Consider the following 16,463-nt stretch of genomic DNA (forward strand, 5'->3'; position numbering starts at 1 on the left):
GAGAGAGAGAGAGAGACGGGGAGAGAGAGAGAGAGAGACGGGGAGAGAGAGAAGCCCCAGGAAGTAAGTGACACAAGTCTGGTAAGTCACTCAGGGAAAGTCATGGAAGGAAACTATACGGTACTCCCTGCTCTGAATACTGGTGAACAAACTGACAACCCCCTTTGAGCATATTGTATGTGAACTTCTATGAGCTCGCCCCCCTGAAGTTCCAAAAGAGTTAAACAGACCAACTTCATGGCACCTTGAATTGCAGTGCTATGCCTATGTGGTTAGCTCAGTAGGACAAACGCTTAGCAGAGCAATTCAGCTCACGCAAAAGCCCTTCCTTTGAATCACTGCAGCAGAATGGGTCTCTATCCCACATTTATTTAGAGGGCATATAAGTCTCTCAACTTGGGGAGCAGAGTTGGTTGCTGAAATCTAGGTGCACTGAATATCCTCACATACACTGCTTATTCTGGAATGAGTCATAATTCCCAGGAAATACACATTGTACTAATCATTGCACATTTCTGCAGAGATTATTGCAAAAGCAGTCAAGAATAAGACAGCCAAACAACTCAAGATGAAAGTATTGCAAGCCTGACAGTCAGGTGTAAATGCGACAGTTCTGAAGGCCATTTCAAAGACAGCTATTTCTGTTGCAAAGTAAAACTCTTTACAATGCAGGGTTTTTTCCCCTCGTTCAGGCTGGTGAGTAGTGTATTTTTAGAACAGTTTTTTGGTATATGCTGCAGCATTCATTTCTAATAATTATTTTGATCAGTAATTATAAATTTTAATAGCTATAATGTGACTTACAAGAAAGCGTGACTGAGGGATTGGCTAAAATCAAGGGGAAACTTAAAGAGCACCCAAAGGTGATCAGGCTCAGATGAACTTACTGTATCTCCTTGATAGAATCTGTCTTATTTTCTGTGGTGTGTTTCCCTCACCAGGCACTTGGAAAAGATGCAACAGAGTTATCAAAAACCAGGTCTCTCTTTGCAGGAATATCAGCAATAATAATGGGAAGGTTCACAGAGCCTGGTGCAATGCCTTAATGACTCAGTGGCTGGTCTACATTAGAAAATACCTCAGAAACAATGGTGGTAAGGGGAGTTGCTATAGGGCGGCTCCACCTTCAGTCTAGAGATCACAAACCCTTTCTGAGCAGACATGGTACAGAAATACTACATCTTATGATCTGTCCTTCTGCAAAAATAAACTTGCTGAGAATGCGGCATAACCTGATGCCTTCTTTTTGAACTATAAAAACCACACATTTAGCACGCAACAAAACAATATCATAACCACTACAGATTACCACCGCAGAAGGCAGTCAGAGCCAAATTACACCACAGCATAATGGACAAAAACGGTGATTTGATATTGAGTGAAAACAAGAACAGTGGACACAGGAAGACTCAGTGGCTGGACCTCAGCTATCAACTTTCAGGTATTTACTCTTCTGAAATATGTTTTTCTTTATTAATAAAGTGTAAGTTGAACTGGAGAGGAAACATATTGAGAAAATAACTGGATTTCTTACTGTTATGTCAACGCTACCAAATTTCTTCTGTTTACACAGTGTACCCACTCATACAACACGTAGGAGGATTTCTTCCCTCAGTGTAAGGAAAGGTTCTTTAATCCCTTAAACTACTGCCTCCCAGTGACAGCCAACTGGGGATTTGTGCCTTGGAGTTATGAACTGAGACAGCTGGAGATCAGGAGGGAGCTTTACAAGAGAAGTTGTCGAAACTGGTGAAAATTCAGGAATTCTACAATAGGGCCTTAACACACCAGTGTAAAAACAGTCCTAGGACAGAATAATCAAGAGAAGAAAGCCAGGCAATTTTAAGATGAAGCTCCTCCACTGACCAGTCACGCCGCAGCCTATATCGTGACTTAGTCAGATTTACACAGAAGCATAAAATCATTAAGGTTGCGAAACACCACTAAGATCATCAAGCCCAACCGTCAACCCACCACCACCCACCAAACCACATTCCTCAGTGCCACATCTACACATTTCTTGAACACCTCCAGGGATGCTGACTCCACCACTTCCCTAGGCAGCTGTTTCCAACACTTAGCCATTCTTTCGAGAATAAATTTTTCCTGATATCCAACCTGAACCTGCTCTGCTGAAGCCACTACCTCTCGTCCTCTTGTTAGTTACCTGGGGACTGAGCCCCACCTCATCACAACCTCCTTTCAGGTAGAGAGTTGTAGAGAGCTATCAGGTCTCCCCTGAGTCTCTTCTTCAGACTAAACAATGCCAGTTCCCTCAGCTGCTCCTCGTAAGAGTTGTGTTCCAGATAGTTCACCAGCTTCATTGCCTACATGGCACTTCTGCACAGATTCTGCTGACACCATTTGCTCTGGGCAAACTGAAGGTCAGAAGATATATCTGATTTGTATTGAAAGACTTTAAAAAAAATCTAAAGTGAAACGATGCACATACTACAATTGCAGCTTTTCCTGCATACACAGAGATAACAATAGATAATATAACAAGAATTCTTATTTCTGGGGGGAGGTGGCTTTTTTTTTTTTTTTTAAATGAGGACTGCTCCAAAAGTAATGCCTCTTGTTTTATTGTGTTGGCCCGAGACATCAAAGTTGTGTATTGGTGGTATGGTAGGAGAGGCTGAACCTTCCCTCCAGCATTCCATGACATTTTGTTGTCGTGTGACAGATGGCAGCAGAGGGGCAGTCTGACAAAATGGTGTCAGAAGTGCATATGAAGCAAAGGTGTGGAACTGAATTCCTCCATGAGGAAAAAAACTGCACCCACTGGCACTCATTGACACTTGCTGAATGTTTACGGAGAACAAACAGTAGGTGTGAGCACAGTGAGGCAGTGGGTGATGTGTTTCAGCAGTGGCAATAGTGACGTGAAAAACAAGCCACATTCCGGATGGCCATGCACAGCTGTCACACCACAAAATGAAGTGTCTTGATTAGCTCATCCATGTGGATCAACAGGCTACAACCAGGGAACTGTGTACAAAGCTGAATACCAGCTTCAATGCATCAGAAATGCTACTGGCAACATTGAAATATCACAAAGTTTGCGCCACGTTGGTCCCACAAATGAACACACAAGAACAGAATGAACACCATATGAAAGTTTGTCAGGACCTATAGAACAAATACAAGGCTGAAGGAGACAGTTTCCTGGACTACATCATTACCAGTGATGAGATGTGTTGTCACCGCTATGTGCCAGAATCAAAACAGCAGTCCATGAAGTGGCAACAAGTGAATCTGGTTCGTATGAAGAGCAGTCAGTTAAAAAAACACTATCTAAATAGTACAGTGTTAATAGTTTCCTCTTCCTGTGCCATTTGGCCGCTCTATGCATAAGCGAATCGAGCCATTTTCTTTATGTTTGCATTGTATGGGAAAAGAAAGCAATTACATTAAAAAATGAAGAATTTTGAAAAACAGCAGGACTTACTAGAAAACATCCAAGCTTTATAAAATTGAGAAAATACTTAAAATACATAACTGACTTAAAAGCTTTATTTTCAAAAATGATTTAGGTATTGAAAGGATCACTGTCACAAGTTTTATCAAGATATAAATTCACACTGTTTAGAGATTTTGATTTATTTTAACACAATTATCCTGGGTTTTATATTTTTATTACTATTTTTAAGTCTGGAGTATTGTTCAGATGCTCAGCACTGACATCTAAGGAGCTTATTTCAATTCCAGAATCTTTCTGGATTAAGTCAATACCAAGTAAGTACCATACAGAGCATACAAATTCAGTGTGACGCTTAAATTCAGCCATGTGCATAGATTTTCATAGAAATGCCAGAAAAGAGAAACTGCTACTCATTCCACATCCAATTCCAGAGAGATCAAGAAAACTTGAAAATAAAAAATTATTTAGAAAATAAATAATATTCTTATTGTCCATGACAATTTATATGGGCAAATTCTCCAGGATCACAACTGAGGACTGTTATATATATTGGTACTATAAAAATGTGCAAAAGTAAATGTGGTACACTTTATTAAGTGTTTTCCATGTAGTTCAAAATGTCTTTTAAATTTTATGTTCCATTTAAAAAATGTCTGTCACCCCTTACCATGACACAGAGGAGACACTGCACAAGTAGTACATCAATACTAATCTTCTACTACATTTCACAACTGACACATTACTTCAGTGTAGTGGATTTTTTTTTTAAATAAATTGCTGTATTGAACCAAACCATTTTCAGCTGTTTTAAATAAAAGCCATCAGGCACTACATGATTTATGCAGAACCAATACTTATAAATACTAATGGAAGGAAAAAAGCATCTATTTGGTAAGACATAAGCATTTTTATAAAATATTTTTAATTTTGCAAAGTGTACCGCTATTACTGTTTTCAGTCAGTAACATCCAATTCTTGCATGAACATGATTAGTTACTTTTAGCATATTCAGTCAATAATTACCATGGAAATGTAAGTGAATTACAAACACTCATCTCATCTAACCTTTAGTATTTTGAAAACTAGGATCCTAATCAGCATCTAGAGTCAGAGGAAAAAGGGGAGACACTTCTAAAGATTGTCTCATCTCACACGAATCACGATGCCCTTCACTTTCTATTGGTTTTACAGGAGGGAGCCAAAGATTAAACACTGTATTATTCAGTCAGATAAAGTTATGAGAGGTGAATCCTTCTCTGAGCACTAGCCATACAGAAACAGTGCAAGTATAAAGACTGCCACAACTGGTCTACTTTTTAGCTATTTTTACCTTGCCTTTTCAGTGACTCCCATTTGTTGATGAACATCAATAAATTCCATAAGTTGTCTTTGTAGCACGTTTTCCTTTCCTTCAATCTGCTTAATAAAATCATGCTGCAAAAGACTAGATACTGTAGGGCGCTTCTCATAGTCTTTAGTTAAGCACCTGTGCTGGCAGAAAAAGCATATGATCATTCAGGGGTCATTGTTAAGTTTTGAAATGCCTGTCTGTAGTCCACTCATTTTGTCATAATAAATACACCCATCTTAATCACAACAGTTCAATATTGAAATCTCTAAGATTTCACAGAATTGATGAGGCCAATAAGTTAAATCATTGATTTTTGAAACTTGAGCTCATTTGTTTGCAAATACTCAATGTAAAAACAAGTTCCTTACTTACAGTCAAAGAACTCCACCCAAAACACTTCTCATTTTTACAGTTGAAGGAAGCAGAACAGAAAAATTTTTACTAACAATGTATTTCCACAGAGAATGCAATGAGATTTTACACATGACGTTTATACATGTTCTATATTCAGTTACAGTGGTCTCAGCTGTTACTCACTTGTTAATGAAGTCATTGAATTCAGATGACCACAGTTCAGGCTGCTGTAGTGTTGGAGGAGGATTCCTGCAAAGGTCAGTGACAATAAGTTAATAAGCTACTCAGCTGCCCAAAACAATGTGTGACATCAGGCTGAGTAATGAGTTTTAGAAGGCCACTGAAAAAAAGATATCGATTTCCACTGGTAAAAGGAGTATGGGTAGAGGACACAATGCCTCAATGGTTCTTCAGCTTTACATAGCCAATGAGGAGAGAGAGCATAGAGAGGATCTACCAACTATAGCTAAGAATTACTGTATTTTTTCAATCAAATCAATAAACAGAAATGAAACTAACAACACATTCATCACTGTTCACTTGTAATGGCAAGTCTCTCTTTTCAAGCCTGAAACAACGTACTTTCTTAAGACATTTTTTTAAAAGAAATTCTATTTAAAGTTTTTCCAGAAGGACTGAACTAATCAGCTTACTGAACAAAGTGTAGGAAGAAACTAACTCATTATTAACCATGTTTGATTTACCAGAAGATAATCAGAAGTCAAGTGAAGAACTAGATACAGGTATACTGTAAATAAATAATTCTTTGTTGTTGAGTTAAAATTGCTTATTCTAGGTATTAATGTCCAAATTGTTTTGAGTCTTCTTCCTTTCAACGAGAGGTGCCTCTTCCACTAAGTGTAGTCACTCAGACAAAAGCAATTGCCTATAAGTGAGGTGACTCCTTTACTGTTTATTTTCAATCAGTTATCAAAAATGCTTTCTTTAAGTGCTGCCTAATGTTAACCCTTGCACTTTCAGGTTTTTCTTAATGAAATTAAAAGGCACCGGATCTCACATTTGTTCTTGGGCAGATGGGTAGGCACCCAATATCTATAGGTGTACAAGCCAGATGGCTTTTTGAAGGCCTAGCTGAAATTACAACAGTTTGATATTGCTTTTCCCATAGCAAATAAAGGTGAGAAGAGCATTCATGCACTGCTTCAGTGCCAAGTCACCCAAGATTTCTTAAACATGAAAGCAGTTTAAACTAATTAAGTTACTTGGCTGAAAAGGACCTGAAACACTCATATATGCTATGTGGTCTCATGTGCTGTTGTACTACAACTGCTTGAGTGAAATCCACTGACTGCAGTAAGGTCATCCCCTATATTCTTTGAGACCAATGTTCTTTGAAACACTGTAAGTAGTAATTTGGGTACTTTTACATCCAGCTTCAAAGAAAGCACAGAAGTTGCCAGAGATACTGCCTGAGGACAGCAATGCTGCAGCTGGCAGGAGCAGCACAAGCTAATGAAAGGTAAGGGACTAAGTGTATGTGAGCACTTTACTTCTAAGGACAGTTGATAGCTGTGGTGCCTGTTTGATGCATTGACTCACTAAGACTCTGTACTATCACAACTCATTTTCAGAATGGTAATATATGAGAACAGCACATATGAGACTCAGCTAAGTCCTGTGCTTATGTCCTTTGCTCATGTATATTGGGCAGCAATCCAAAGGGGAAATTTTCATGGCTTTTTCTCAAATGCAGCCACAATCCCCTCTAAACTTCTCAATGGCTTTGCACAGTTGAAGTAGAGTCTCAAAGGATACATCTGGACAGAGTATTTCTTACCTCCTCTTAGTATAAATAGTATGAAGGAACTGTACATATTTGTATAGTCTAAGTTTGAAGAAACTTTAATGGAAGTTAATGGAATAAGTTCCGCCCAGCAAGAATTAAAAACATCAAGATATTACCTTGGTATTTTGAAGAGTGCCCTCATAGGGTGCAAATCAGCAAGGGGTGGATCTCCATCTCCCAGCTCTATTGCAGTAATACCCAGTGACCATGCATCACATCTGGCATCATAGGAGCTATCCAGCTGTTGCTCACAGGCAATCACCTATTACAGGAAAAGCTTTGGTCAGTAACAGGACAGTCAAATGTCTGAATTTAAGAGCATACTCATAGATGGGAGAATCTCTTACTGGATAGAGACAAAGGATAAAATAAACAGAATTGCTCACATTTTGTAAGTTAAAACATCTTGCTGCTGAAAAAGCAAAGCTTGATCTAGAGAAAGCAAGTCTTTTGTGAACACAGCCTGTTATCTGATCAGATGTCCCTTGATCTGACAGAAGGTTGCAAATCCTTGGCTTATTCACTTGAAGGTGGAAAACTGCACCCCACCGCTGAGGGAAGAAGAAGGAAACTCAGCAACCCTAAACTTCTTTTCTATAGATTTATTCCCTAAAAATAATTAACGGAGTTACTCTGCTCTCTCTGTGAAGAATACAAGCAAGAAAGCAGGAGCTGAATTCACTGTCTTCCATTGGGTCTTTATTCAGTCAATTTAAGGATGAAACTAAGTTATCAAGAATGTGGTTGCCAATGGATTGCAGGAAATGTATTCAGTTTCATATACATTTCAGCTCATTCACAATGCCAGCTGAACTAAGAATTTTTCATCCCTTTACCTAGACCTAAAGGTCTAGACCAACGAGTATAAGCAATGTATATTTATAAACATATACATTCATAGAGTAATTTCTGTGTTACAAACAGATGCACACATATGTGTGCATGCGTTTGTGTGCACACAAATAGCATAAGTACTAAATATAACACTAAATAGTGTAACTAAATATTGTTTCCTGCTTCAGCTTAAAAAATGTATTTATATTCCTCAGCTGGAAAAATCCCCAAATACACATAATACATCTTATTTATTCATAATAAGCTGTTTCATTTCTTGCTGTTGCCTATAAATATGTCATGTTAAAACTTTCCAGATACAGAAATTCAAAAGTAAAAGCCCCAGTATATCACAGTACCACCCTGGGCTCCATCCATCCATAGGGAGATGAGATTCCTGGCACAGTTTGAGAATTTGGATGGTTAGAAAGGATCAATGGTAGCACTCACTCCTCTTTAATATATCAAATGAAAATATCGAACTAAGCAATTCAGCTTCTGGCTCCCTTGCTCTAACCTTGTAATTTCAAAGACAAAAACCATTTTAACTTAATCCTTGCAACCATTTTACTAAATAGGTTTAAAACACTTTTTCACCAATGAAAATAGAAATGTCTGGTGGTCAGGAAGAAGAAAGACATAGGAAGGAAGGAAGAAGGACAGAGAAAGAGTAGAAGCGCAGAATGTGGCAGCTTTCATACCACTGACGACATATGTTGGAACATGAATCTGACCTCTGGAGCCATCCAGAATGGGGTGCCCACGGAGGTGTTCCGGCGGAGCCGAGTGCTGGTCAGCTGAGCAGACACACCTGGAAGACCCAAGGGAAGCTATAATCAGAGCAACTGCTATTTCCATCTGAGACAGTCCCTCTGAATGGTACCATCCTTGTTGTATCTTGTCATGCCATGACCTCCTCTGCAGGAGTCTTAATTATATTCTTCCAGTTCTCTGCTATAGGCCCAATCCTCAAAGGCATCGAGCACTTCAGCTCAGAGTCTGTGCAGTTGTTTCCAGCAACTTCAGTAGGACTGAGATTTAGTCCCCAATGAGTGTTTCATTAGTAATCTGACTCCATATATTTTGACTGCCTAATTACAGTTTTTCTATATCCTGCTTTAAGAGAGTGGTAAAGCATTTCAGGAGGTTAAAAAAAAAAAAGTATTCTACCTTCCCTTGTTTCTTTTTCACTTCTAATGCTCAGTACTGACACTAGACCTCTGTTTCCTTATTTACATATTTCAGGTTAAGAGCTATAAAAGATACTTATCCCCATTTTAGCTGTTCTGCCATAAAGAAGAAGCAATAAAATGGTAAAACATCAAAAATGCTTACAAAAACAGAAGTCTCCCCATTCTCAAAGCAACATCAAATGCCTGCAAATCAGCTTTGCAACATGAGCTGTAGTTTAAGGAATTAACTATTTCAGACCAATAGTTGGAAACTGGATTCTGAAATCTAAAAATTGCTTATGGTTTTAGATTAAAAAACACATTGAAACATCAGGAATTCTAGTGAGCTACTACTGAACTTCTAGTGAACTACTGATCTGCCTGCTAACAATTACCTGCCTTTAAAAATAAAGGTGGTATTGTTTGGAAATACCTCTAGTGTGTGCAAAGGGGAGAGTAGAACATGTGGAGAAAACAAACACTTTTTGCCAGTAGGTCCTGAACTATTATGGATTTATGAGTCACAGCTAACTGTGAGGTCCACCAAAGGCGTATTCTGAAGTTCTGATACCAAAGATGGTATGAAATGTGCTGTTTTATGCTCTTGTGCCAACTTTATTCTGACTGAGACTGAAGCTCATTTATTTTGCCTTCATATATAAACTTATTTTCTTTTTGAGAAAATAAGAGGCTTCAGTTTCACTCTGTGAGTGCCATTTTATTATCTGAAATGTGAAGCTTCAGTGAGCACCACTGGCTAGTTTAAACTCTTTGTATTCTCTGGTTTGAATATGCTTGACCTTGCCTTCCTGAAAGCCCTGCAGATGGCTCATAATAGGAGCAATTTGTGTCAACTGCCCAGTGGAAATGTGCTCACTAAATTTTTATCTGGATAGAGTAGGATTGCTTAAGGATTTTTTTACTTTTTCACTGGAGGTCAAGAATGCATTGTGGGCTTGATCTGCTTTTTACACTCAAGCTAACCGTTCAGCTCTGATTCACAAATTATCTGCCTTTGTCTATCACAGAAACGTACATAACTGCTGAAAATAAGGCAGCAAGATCCTAACTCCTAAATCAGCCTGTTCCTTTGAGACGAACTCAACCACTGCCTTTGGGGCTGCTCTCACTACTTTACTCAGGGCTTGAAAAAGCTGAATCTCTTCCTCCCTTCAATGCCTGTAGAAAGTCCGGCACAGTGTTTGCATCATGGAAAGCAGGAAAATATGAGGGTACACACAGAGTCCATCAACCCTGTTGCAAGCTCAACCAAACAGGGGCTTTGTCTTTGCTTCACCAAGGAGTTGTCCACATCCAGCTGCATGTTCACAGCGTCTGGCTATTTCTGGCTCCCAGCAAAACACAACATTCAGAAAGCAAGGAGCAAGCACACATTGCCAGGGGCTGTTGTAGTGATATAAAAGGATACCGGTACATGACCCTTGCTTTTGAAGGGAGGCTACCCTCCCCTTCTACATGCTGTGGGAGTCTCCTACGCTGAGCTCTTTTTTGTAGTCTTGGAACAGGAGCTGGGATTTAGATCTGCAGGCAAAGAAAGGCCCTAGCTGAATTTTTATTATTCCAGTGTCAGATTTTATAAATAATCATAACTTTCTGTGGAGATAAGCACCAAAATATAAAAGGCACATTAATGTGCACAATATTCTGTCTCCGCACTTTTTTTCTCTTTGAACTATAATTATTAAATAAACTGAAGGATTCCCCCCACACCTTTTTTTTTTTTTTTTTTTTTACTTCAGTAAAAAGCTGATTAAATTTGAATTGTTCACTACTACTTTCTTTAGGCTTTTTGTTTGTTTGTATCCTTTTGCTCTTAGCAGTAAAGTGGCATTTCAGATTATGGAGTGTAGGTCTTATGACAAATGATATTTCCTTGGGCTCTTTCTGTGCATAGGGGAAAGATGATGTAATTCCACACTTAGTAACATTTCTTCCAGCATTTCAGTAACCAGTCAGGCATATAGCTAGCCAGCGTTTTTAAACTTGTACATTTTCTAACAATAACATCTTGCTTCTCCCCCATCTGCTTTACTACTGCTTTGTTGCAAAGGGATTCAAATATTCTCCTAAGGAAATTTAAAAACATAGAAAAGCAGTGTTTTAGCACACAGGAATTGTAAATCTCATGAAAATTAACAGCTTAATAAACAAGTGCATTAATAGTACCAATCTTTTCTAATGTGCAAAAGAAAATACTGTGCATATAGTTGGAAAGTATATAATTTTTAATTTACTTATTCCAAGCATCAGTTTATGAATATAAAAAAAAAGGAAATTAGCAAATTTACACAATGAGTACTATATACGCTTTTCATTGCAAAAACTGGCAAAGAGTAGAGTAACACTGAAGGTACAGCCACCTACTTATGACCTTACTACTCAATAAAGGAAAAATAGGGCAGAAATGAGCTCCCTATTATTATAGGAAAGATTTGTCTCAAAGTTACAGCCAATCTGAGCAGACACTGTTCTGATCTAAATTGAGAGGCTGTACAATACTGTTTTATGATTATGTTCTGTGACAGAAGTATGCACATTGTACTGGCTGATGTTAATGAAGAAACTGTGAGCCCTAGCAAATTCTACTAAATTGATATTTTGCGCACAGCAGGGAGACTGCAATTCTTACATGTTCTATATACACGTATCTGTATATAAAAACTCATATGTCACCCCAAAGGACTAACACACTATGTATGATCATTTGGCTACTGCTTCCATAATCATTTGTCATTTGTATCTTCAGAGTCCATTCTCCTAGCAAAGCATTCCCTTTGTGACCCTTTACTCCTGAAAAGGATTGTGAACCAAATCCTCTTTCTTGCCCTTCTTGAAGACAGGAGTGACAATAGCTTTCTTCTGGTCTTTGGGAACCTCCCCTGATCTCCACGACCTTACAAAGATTATCAAGAGTGGTCTTGCAGTGACATCAGCCAGCTTCCTCAGCATTCATGGGTGCATCCCATCAGGTCCTATAGTCTTTTCTATAACTAATTTGTTTAAACACTTGCTAACCTAATACTACCCTACCAAGGGTAAATTTTCCTTGCTCCAGATTTCCCAGCTGTTCTCAGAGACCTGGAATTCCTGAAGACGAGACTCACAAGTAAAGACCACCTCAACTTCTTCCATGCCCGTCACCATCTCATCCACTGTCTTTATGGATTGCCTTGATGCACATAGAGTTTTAATGATGGAACACATTAATGTTACCAAAAAAAGGGCAACTGGAAAACTAGACTTTCCCAAACACTCAGGAAAACATTCAAGATGCAAGTCTTCAGCTGAAATACGGCATATCCAAAAGCTAACCGAACAGTCCTTTGCAACTCCAAAATGATCAAAAACTTAGTATCTAAGAAGACCATATACATGAGCAGCTTAAGAGATGAAAAAAACATGGTGTCTAATACAAAACTAACAGGCATTAAGTAAATGAGGGATTAAAAAAATGAATTTATAGTATAAAACAAAAAATAAAGGTAGAGCCTTAGGGATTCATGCACTACACATCTGATGCAGTATGCCAGTGAAGAAAAGCATCCTTCTTAGGTGGCACCTTCCTTAAATGTTTGGATTCAATCTGACTGCCACTTTTGAGACTCAGAACGGATTTTTCCTCTGTATGACAAGAAAAACCCAGGAGATACTCTCCTTGTCATGTGACATGGTCTACCTGTTAAGATTATCTGGGTTACTAGCAAAACCTACGCTGATGGGACAGGATATCCGAAACCCATAAGGACAAAAATACTTCAGTGCAAACTGAGTCATTAGATTCAACTTTCAGGTAAAAATGAATTTAGTATACAGCAGATGAGACAAGAAGGTTTTTAATAACCTGCTCTTAGAATCAAAGAATCAAAGGATGGCTTAGGTCGGAAGGGACCTTAAAGCCCACCCAGTTCCAACACCCTGCCATAGGCAGGGCTGCCCCCAACAGCTCAGGGTGCCCAGGGTTCCATCCAACCTGGCCTTGAACGCTTCCAGGGATGGGGCATCCACAGCTTCTCTGGGAAACTTCTTATCCTAATAATCTATGAAACAGGGTGTGGACCAAAAGAAGTCCCTGAAAAAGCCACAAATCTATGGGAAGAAGAAGGTGTTGAATGAATACTATGTAAAATGTATGAACCACAGTGATGAGGTGAGTAAATGTAATGACTGCTCAGACTCCTGAGTAGCAACTATGGAGCAAAAATAAAATGATATAAAAAATACAAGAATTTAGAAGTACTTATAAAGAAAGGTCAGACATGCTTCTAGCAACCAGCTCTTGAGTTACACCAAGGACTAGTGGTTACAGGGCTACTGTAGACAATTCATTAAAATTCCATTTCAATCACTGCATTTAATTTTGTATTTAAGAACTGAATAACAAAGCATTCAAGGCTCAGAGCAAATATCTTTTGAGTCAAAACTCAGAGAGAGGTTCAATGAATTCTAGAGCCTTACTTAAAACAAAGGAGCATTGAGCATGCTTCCTAGCCAGCCCCTCTTGCCATTCTCACATGCAAAATGGTCTGGGCAGACTGGGTAAAGGACTCAAGAGATGAATTTTGTGACCCTCAAGAAAACTAAGAGGAAGTCTTTGCTGGCCAGAAAGTACTATTTTCTTGCTTTGTGTGTCTCTGGCATTTGACAATAGCTTTCTGTGTCAAACTTCTTTAATGTTTAAGCCCCCAGTGACATCTTTATGTGAATTAGTAGGAAAAAAAATCAACATATAAAAGATCAAGTGAAGAGCTTATCCTGGATATAGGAGTTGGCCACATGATTTCTTTTTGTTGTTACTGGACAGCACAAAGGTTTTCATTCACATGTGGCTCATATAAAAAGTTTTTAAGGACTAAGCCTTCAACAAAGAATTAAACATTTAACAAAGAAAACGTTCCACAGCTCAAGTCAATGCAATCCATCTTATCCCTGCTAACCCTGGTTTGAAAAATTTGGAATTATTACTTTGATTGTGTTCAAAGCAGTTTGACAAGCTGCTCATGAAGAAAGCTTTCTTCAAAGTTTTTTACTTTTATTGGCTTCTGTCATGTTCCCTAGTAAACACTTTTTAGAAGTAACATGTGAATGTCCTGCTATATGGTATGCAGAAGTGACAACAAAATAATAGCCTATTTTTGATCTGAATCAATGAAGCAGACAGCTCTATTATGGATGCGTGCTAGAATGACTAAGGCAAATACAAGTCTTGCTATGACTCATTGCTTCAAGTAAGCAAAAGGCAGAAACAAGTATTTTTGAATAGTTTCAAATAAAATTATTTTAATTAATTGTTTCATTTTTGCAGAATGATTCATACAGCATTTATAGCTATAGCAGTGCAAGAAGGAGGAGACACAATAAGGTATTCTGACTACTTCAGAATAAGCAATCTACAGAAGTTTGGAAAACTACTCAAGGTCATGCTGATCTTCTCTTTAACATCAGCAGGACATGCAACGTTGGAAATAATGATAATATATTAACTAGGACAGAGATTAAATTGTCCTTCCCACAAATGTCCTAGTACTCCACCTTGGCTTACTCATATCTGACTTTTCGACCTGTTCATTGAACAGAAAGTGGCTCTTGACTTGCAGCCTGACCCACACTGCATACATTTGCAGCAGAGTGCTGTGAGCCTTCTCTTCCTCTGCAATGCCATGTATCTCACAAGGCTTGTCAGACTGATCTGTGATCAGACAACGTACTACATCTGCTGTGGTTCCCTCCCCAACCTCTGACCCAGGATTTCTGAAGCTTTCCCCATAGGACTAGCAGAAAGCTCCCTTGTGCATCAGGAAATCAGTAATTAAAATAGATGAAACTCTTAAGATGGAGTCTTATCACGGACTCATTAATTACTTTGAGATTGGCCGGCTATTTTGGACATATTTTATGGTGTAACTGATCTTACTGTTCTTGCTTTGTCATTATAGCAGCTGCTGGCTCACTTACACTTCAAAAACTTAGCCTGTTTAATATAGTCACTGAATTTTAAAGATTTTGTCTGTATTTCTGTATCAGAATAGGCATGAGTATCGTGCAACAAAACAACAAAAACACCTATGCATTCTAACTCACACTGATTAACTGTTGCTAAACCCTAAAAGTTCTAAAGCATTACCAATATTCCATAACCCACAACGAAGAAGTAGCACACTACTACTGAGTCACAACAGAGAATGTTGGCAGAATTAGTACACGTTCCTCCTAGTGGGAAAAAAATAACCAAGAAATTTAATTAATGAACTAAACTGAATTACAAAATGAACTTAACTTCTTCATTTAGTGTTACTTAGATGAAACTATGTATGTATTTTAAAGTAAAAGTAGTTAATAAAAGATACACTACCAAAAATACAGTGCACCACATTTGGCTTGTTTCACAGAATAGAAATTTTGAATAGTGAGAAGGTTGTCCAGAAAAGTCATCTTCAGATTTTCTTGACTTTTAACTTCGGATGACTTCAAATGGCTTTAAAAGAAGAACGATCATTCTCCCCATTGCAAAATAATAACCCTACTATACTCCAAACACAAAAGCTAACCTCTGTCTATCTGCAGTTTTCAAACTACATGGAGGAAATAGTTCAAGTATTAATCAAAGTAACGTCAGTTCTTGATATGTCTAAATAAATAATAGTGTTCTCTTCCCCAATCCACTTTTTCCCCAATGAGTCATACTCAAGTTAAATCTACTGCTAGGCTAATCTGTCAGGCTACTATACAACCATGATAAAACCGTGTCAGCTACACGCCCAGTATGATATTTGAAACTGCATTTGGAATGCCAAGACAATATTCACACATAGCTTTTAAATGCAAAACTTCTAATATTTGAAATAGTTCGTGGAAAAAGCAGAAAAATGCAAACAAAACATGTCTGAAATACAAAAATCATCTTCACTATAGATACACGCCATTTATGTTACAATAGATGTTTTAATTATGGAAATTGCAATCTCTTTATCCATAGCACTAAAGGAGCCCTTGAAGTCATTATTCTATTAGCTACGTGCAAAACAGTTTGTAATTTTCCACCATCTGCCAGCAGCAGTGAGATTCCACTACCTTCTTTCCATATCTTGTACTGGAACCTTTGCTTTACCTATAGCAAACACTGAAACTTTCCTACATATTGCTTATCCAGAGACTTCAGTGAGGGAGATTTTTAGATACCATTATTGAAATGCCTAAGAAACTGAAAATGGAGAGTGCCAAATCATTTAGATATCCCCTTTCCCACAGTGTCAGTACTAGGTGAGCTGGGGGAGTCATAGGATCTCTTGTAGTTAGAAATAAGCATAAAATCCAAAGCATGAGATTTAATGAATCTGCCAACATCTGATTTTCATTATGGGAACGTGGTTATCTCTAATATCGATCTCAACATCTGACTTTTTTCTCCACTTTCTCTGACTCCTTTTCAATGAACTTTCATGGTAATAACTTCAACAGTCTAATTATGTGATACAAAAGTATATTTTCATCAGATGCATGGAA

At 38.1% G+C, this 16,463-nt stretch overlaps 1 protein-coding gene across 2 annotated transcripts in view; it reads right to left on the reverse strand.

The window, feature by feature from the left end:
• Positions 1-16,463, reverse strand: part of MYO3A (myosin IIIA) — a 110,385-nt gene that overhangs the window by 58,995 nt on the left and 34,927 nt on the right. For both annotated transcript variants that reach the window (XM_021387868.1, XM_021387869.1), the window contains exons 6-9: positions 8,505-8,581; positions 7,053-7,198; positions 5,313-5,378; positions 4,755-4,910 (exon numbers count right to left, since the gene is read on the reverse strand). In XM_021387868.1, coding sequence (XP_021243543.1) covers positions 4,755-4,910; positions 5,313-5,378; positions 7,053-7,198; positions 8,505-8,581 — 445 coding nt within the window. The remainder of the gene's footprint in view (positions 1-4,754; positions 4,911-5,312; positions 5,379-7,052; positions 7,199-8,504; positions 8,582-16,463) is intronic.

Source organism: Numida meleagris, chromosome 2 (assembly GCF_002078875.1).
Source record: "Numida meleagris isolate 19003 breed g44 Domestic line chromosome 2, NumMel1.0, whole genome shotgun sequence".
In the NCBI taxonomy this organism is placed as follows: Eukaryota; Metazoa; Chordata; class Aves; order Galliformes; family Numididae; genus Numida; species Numida meleagris.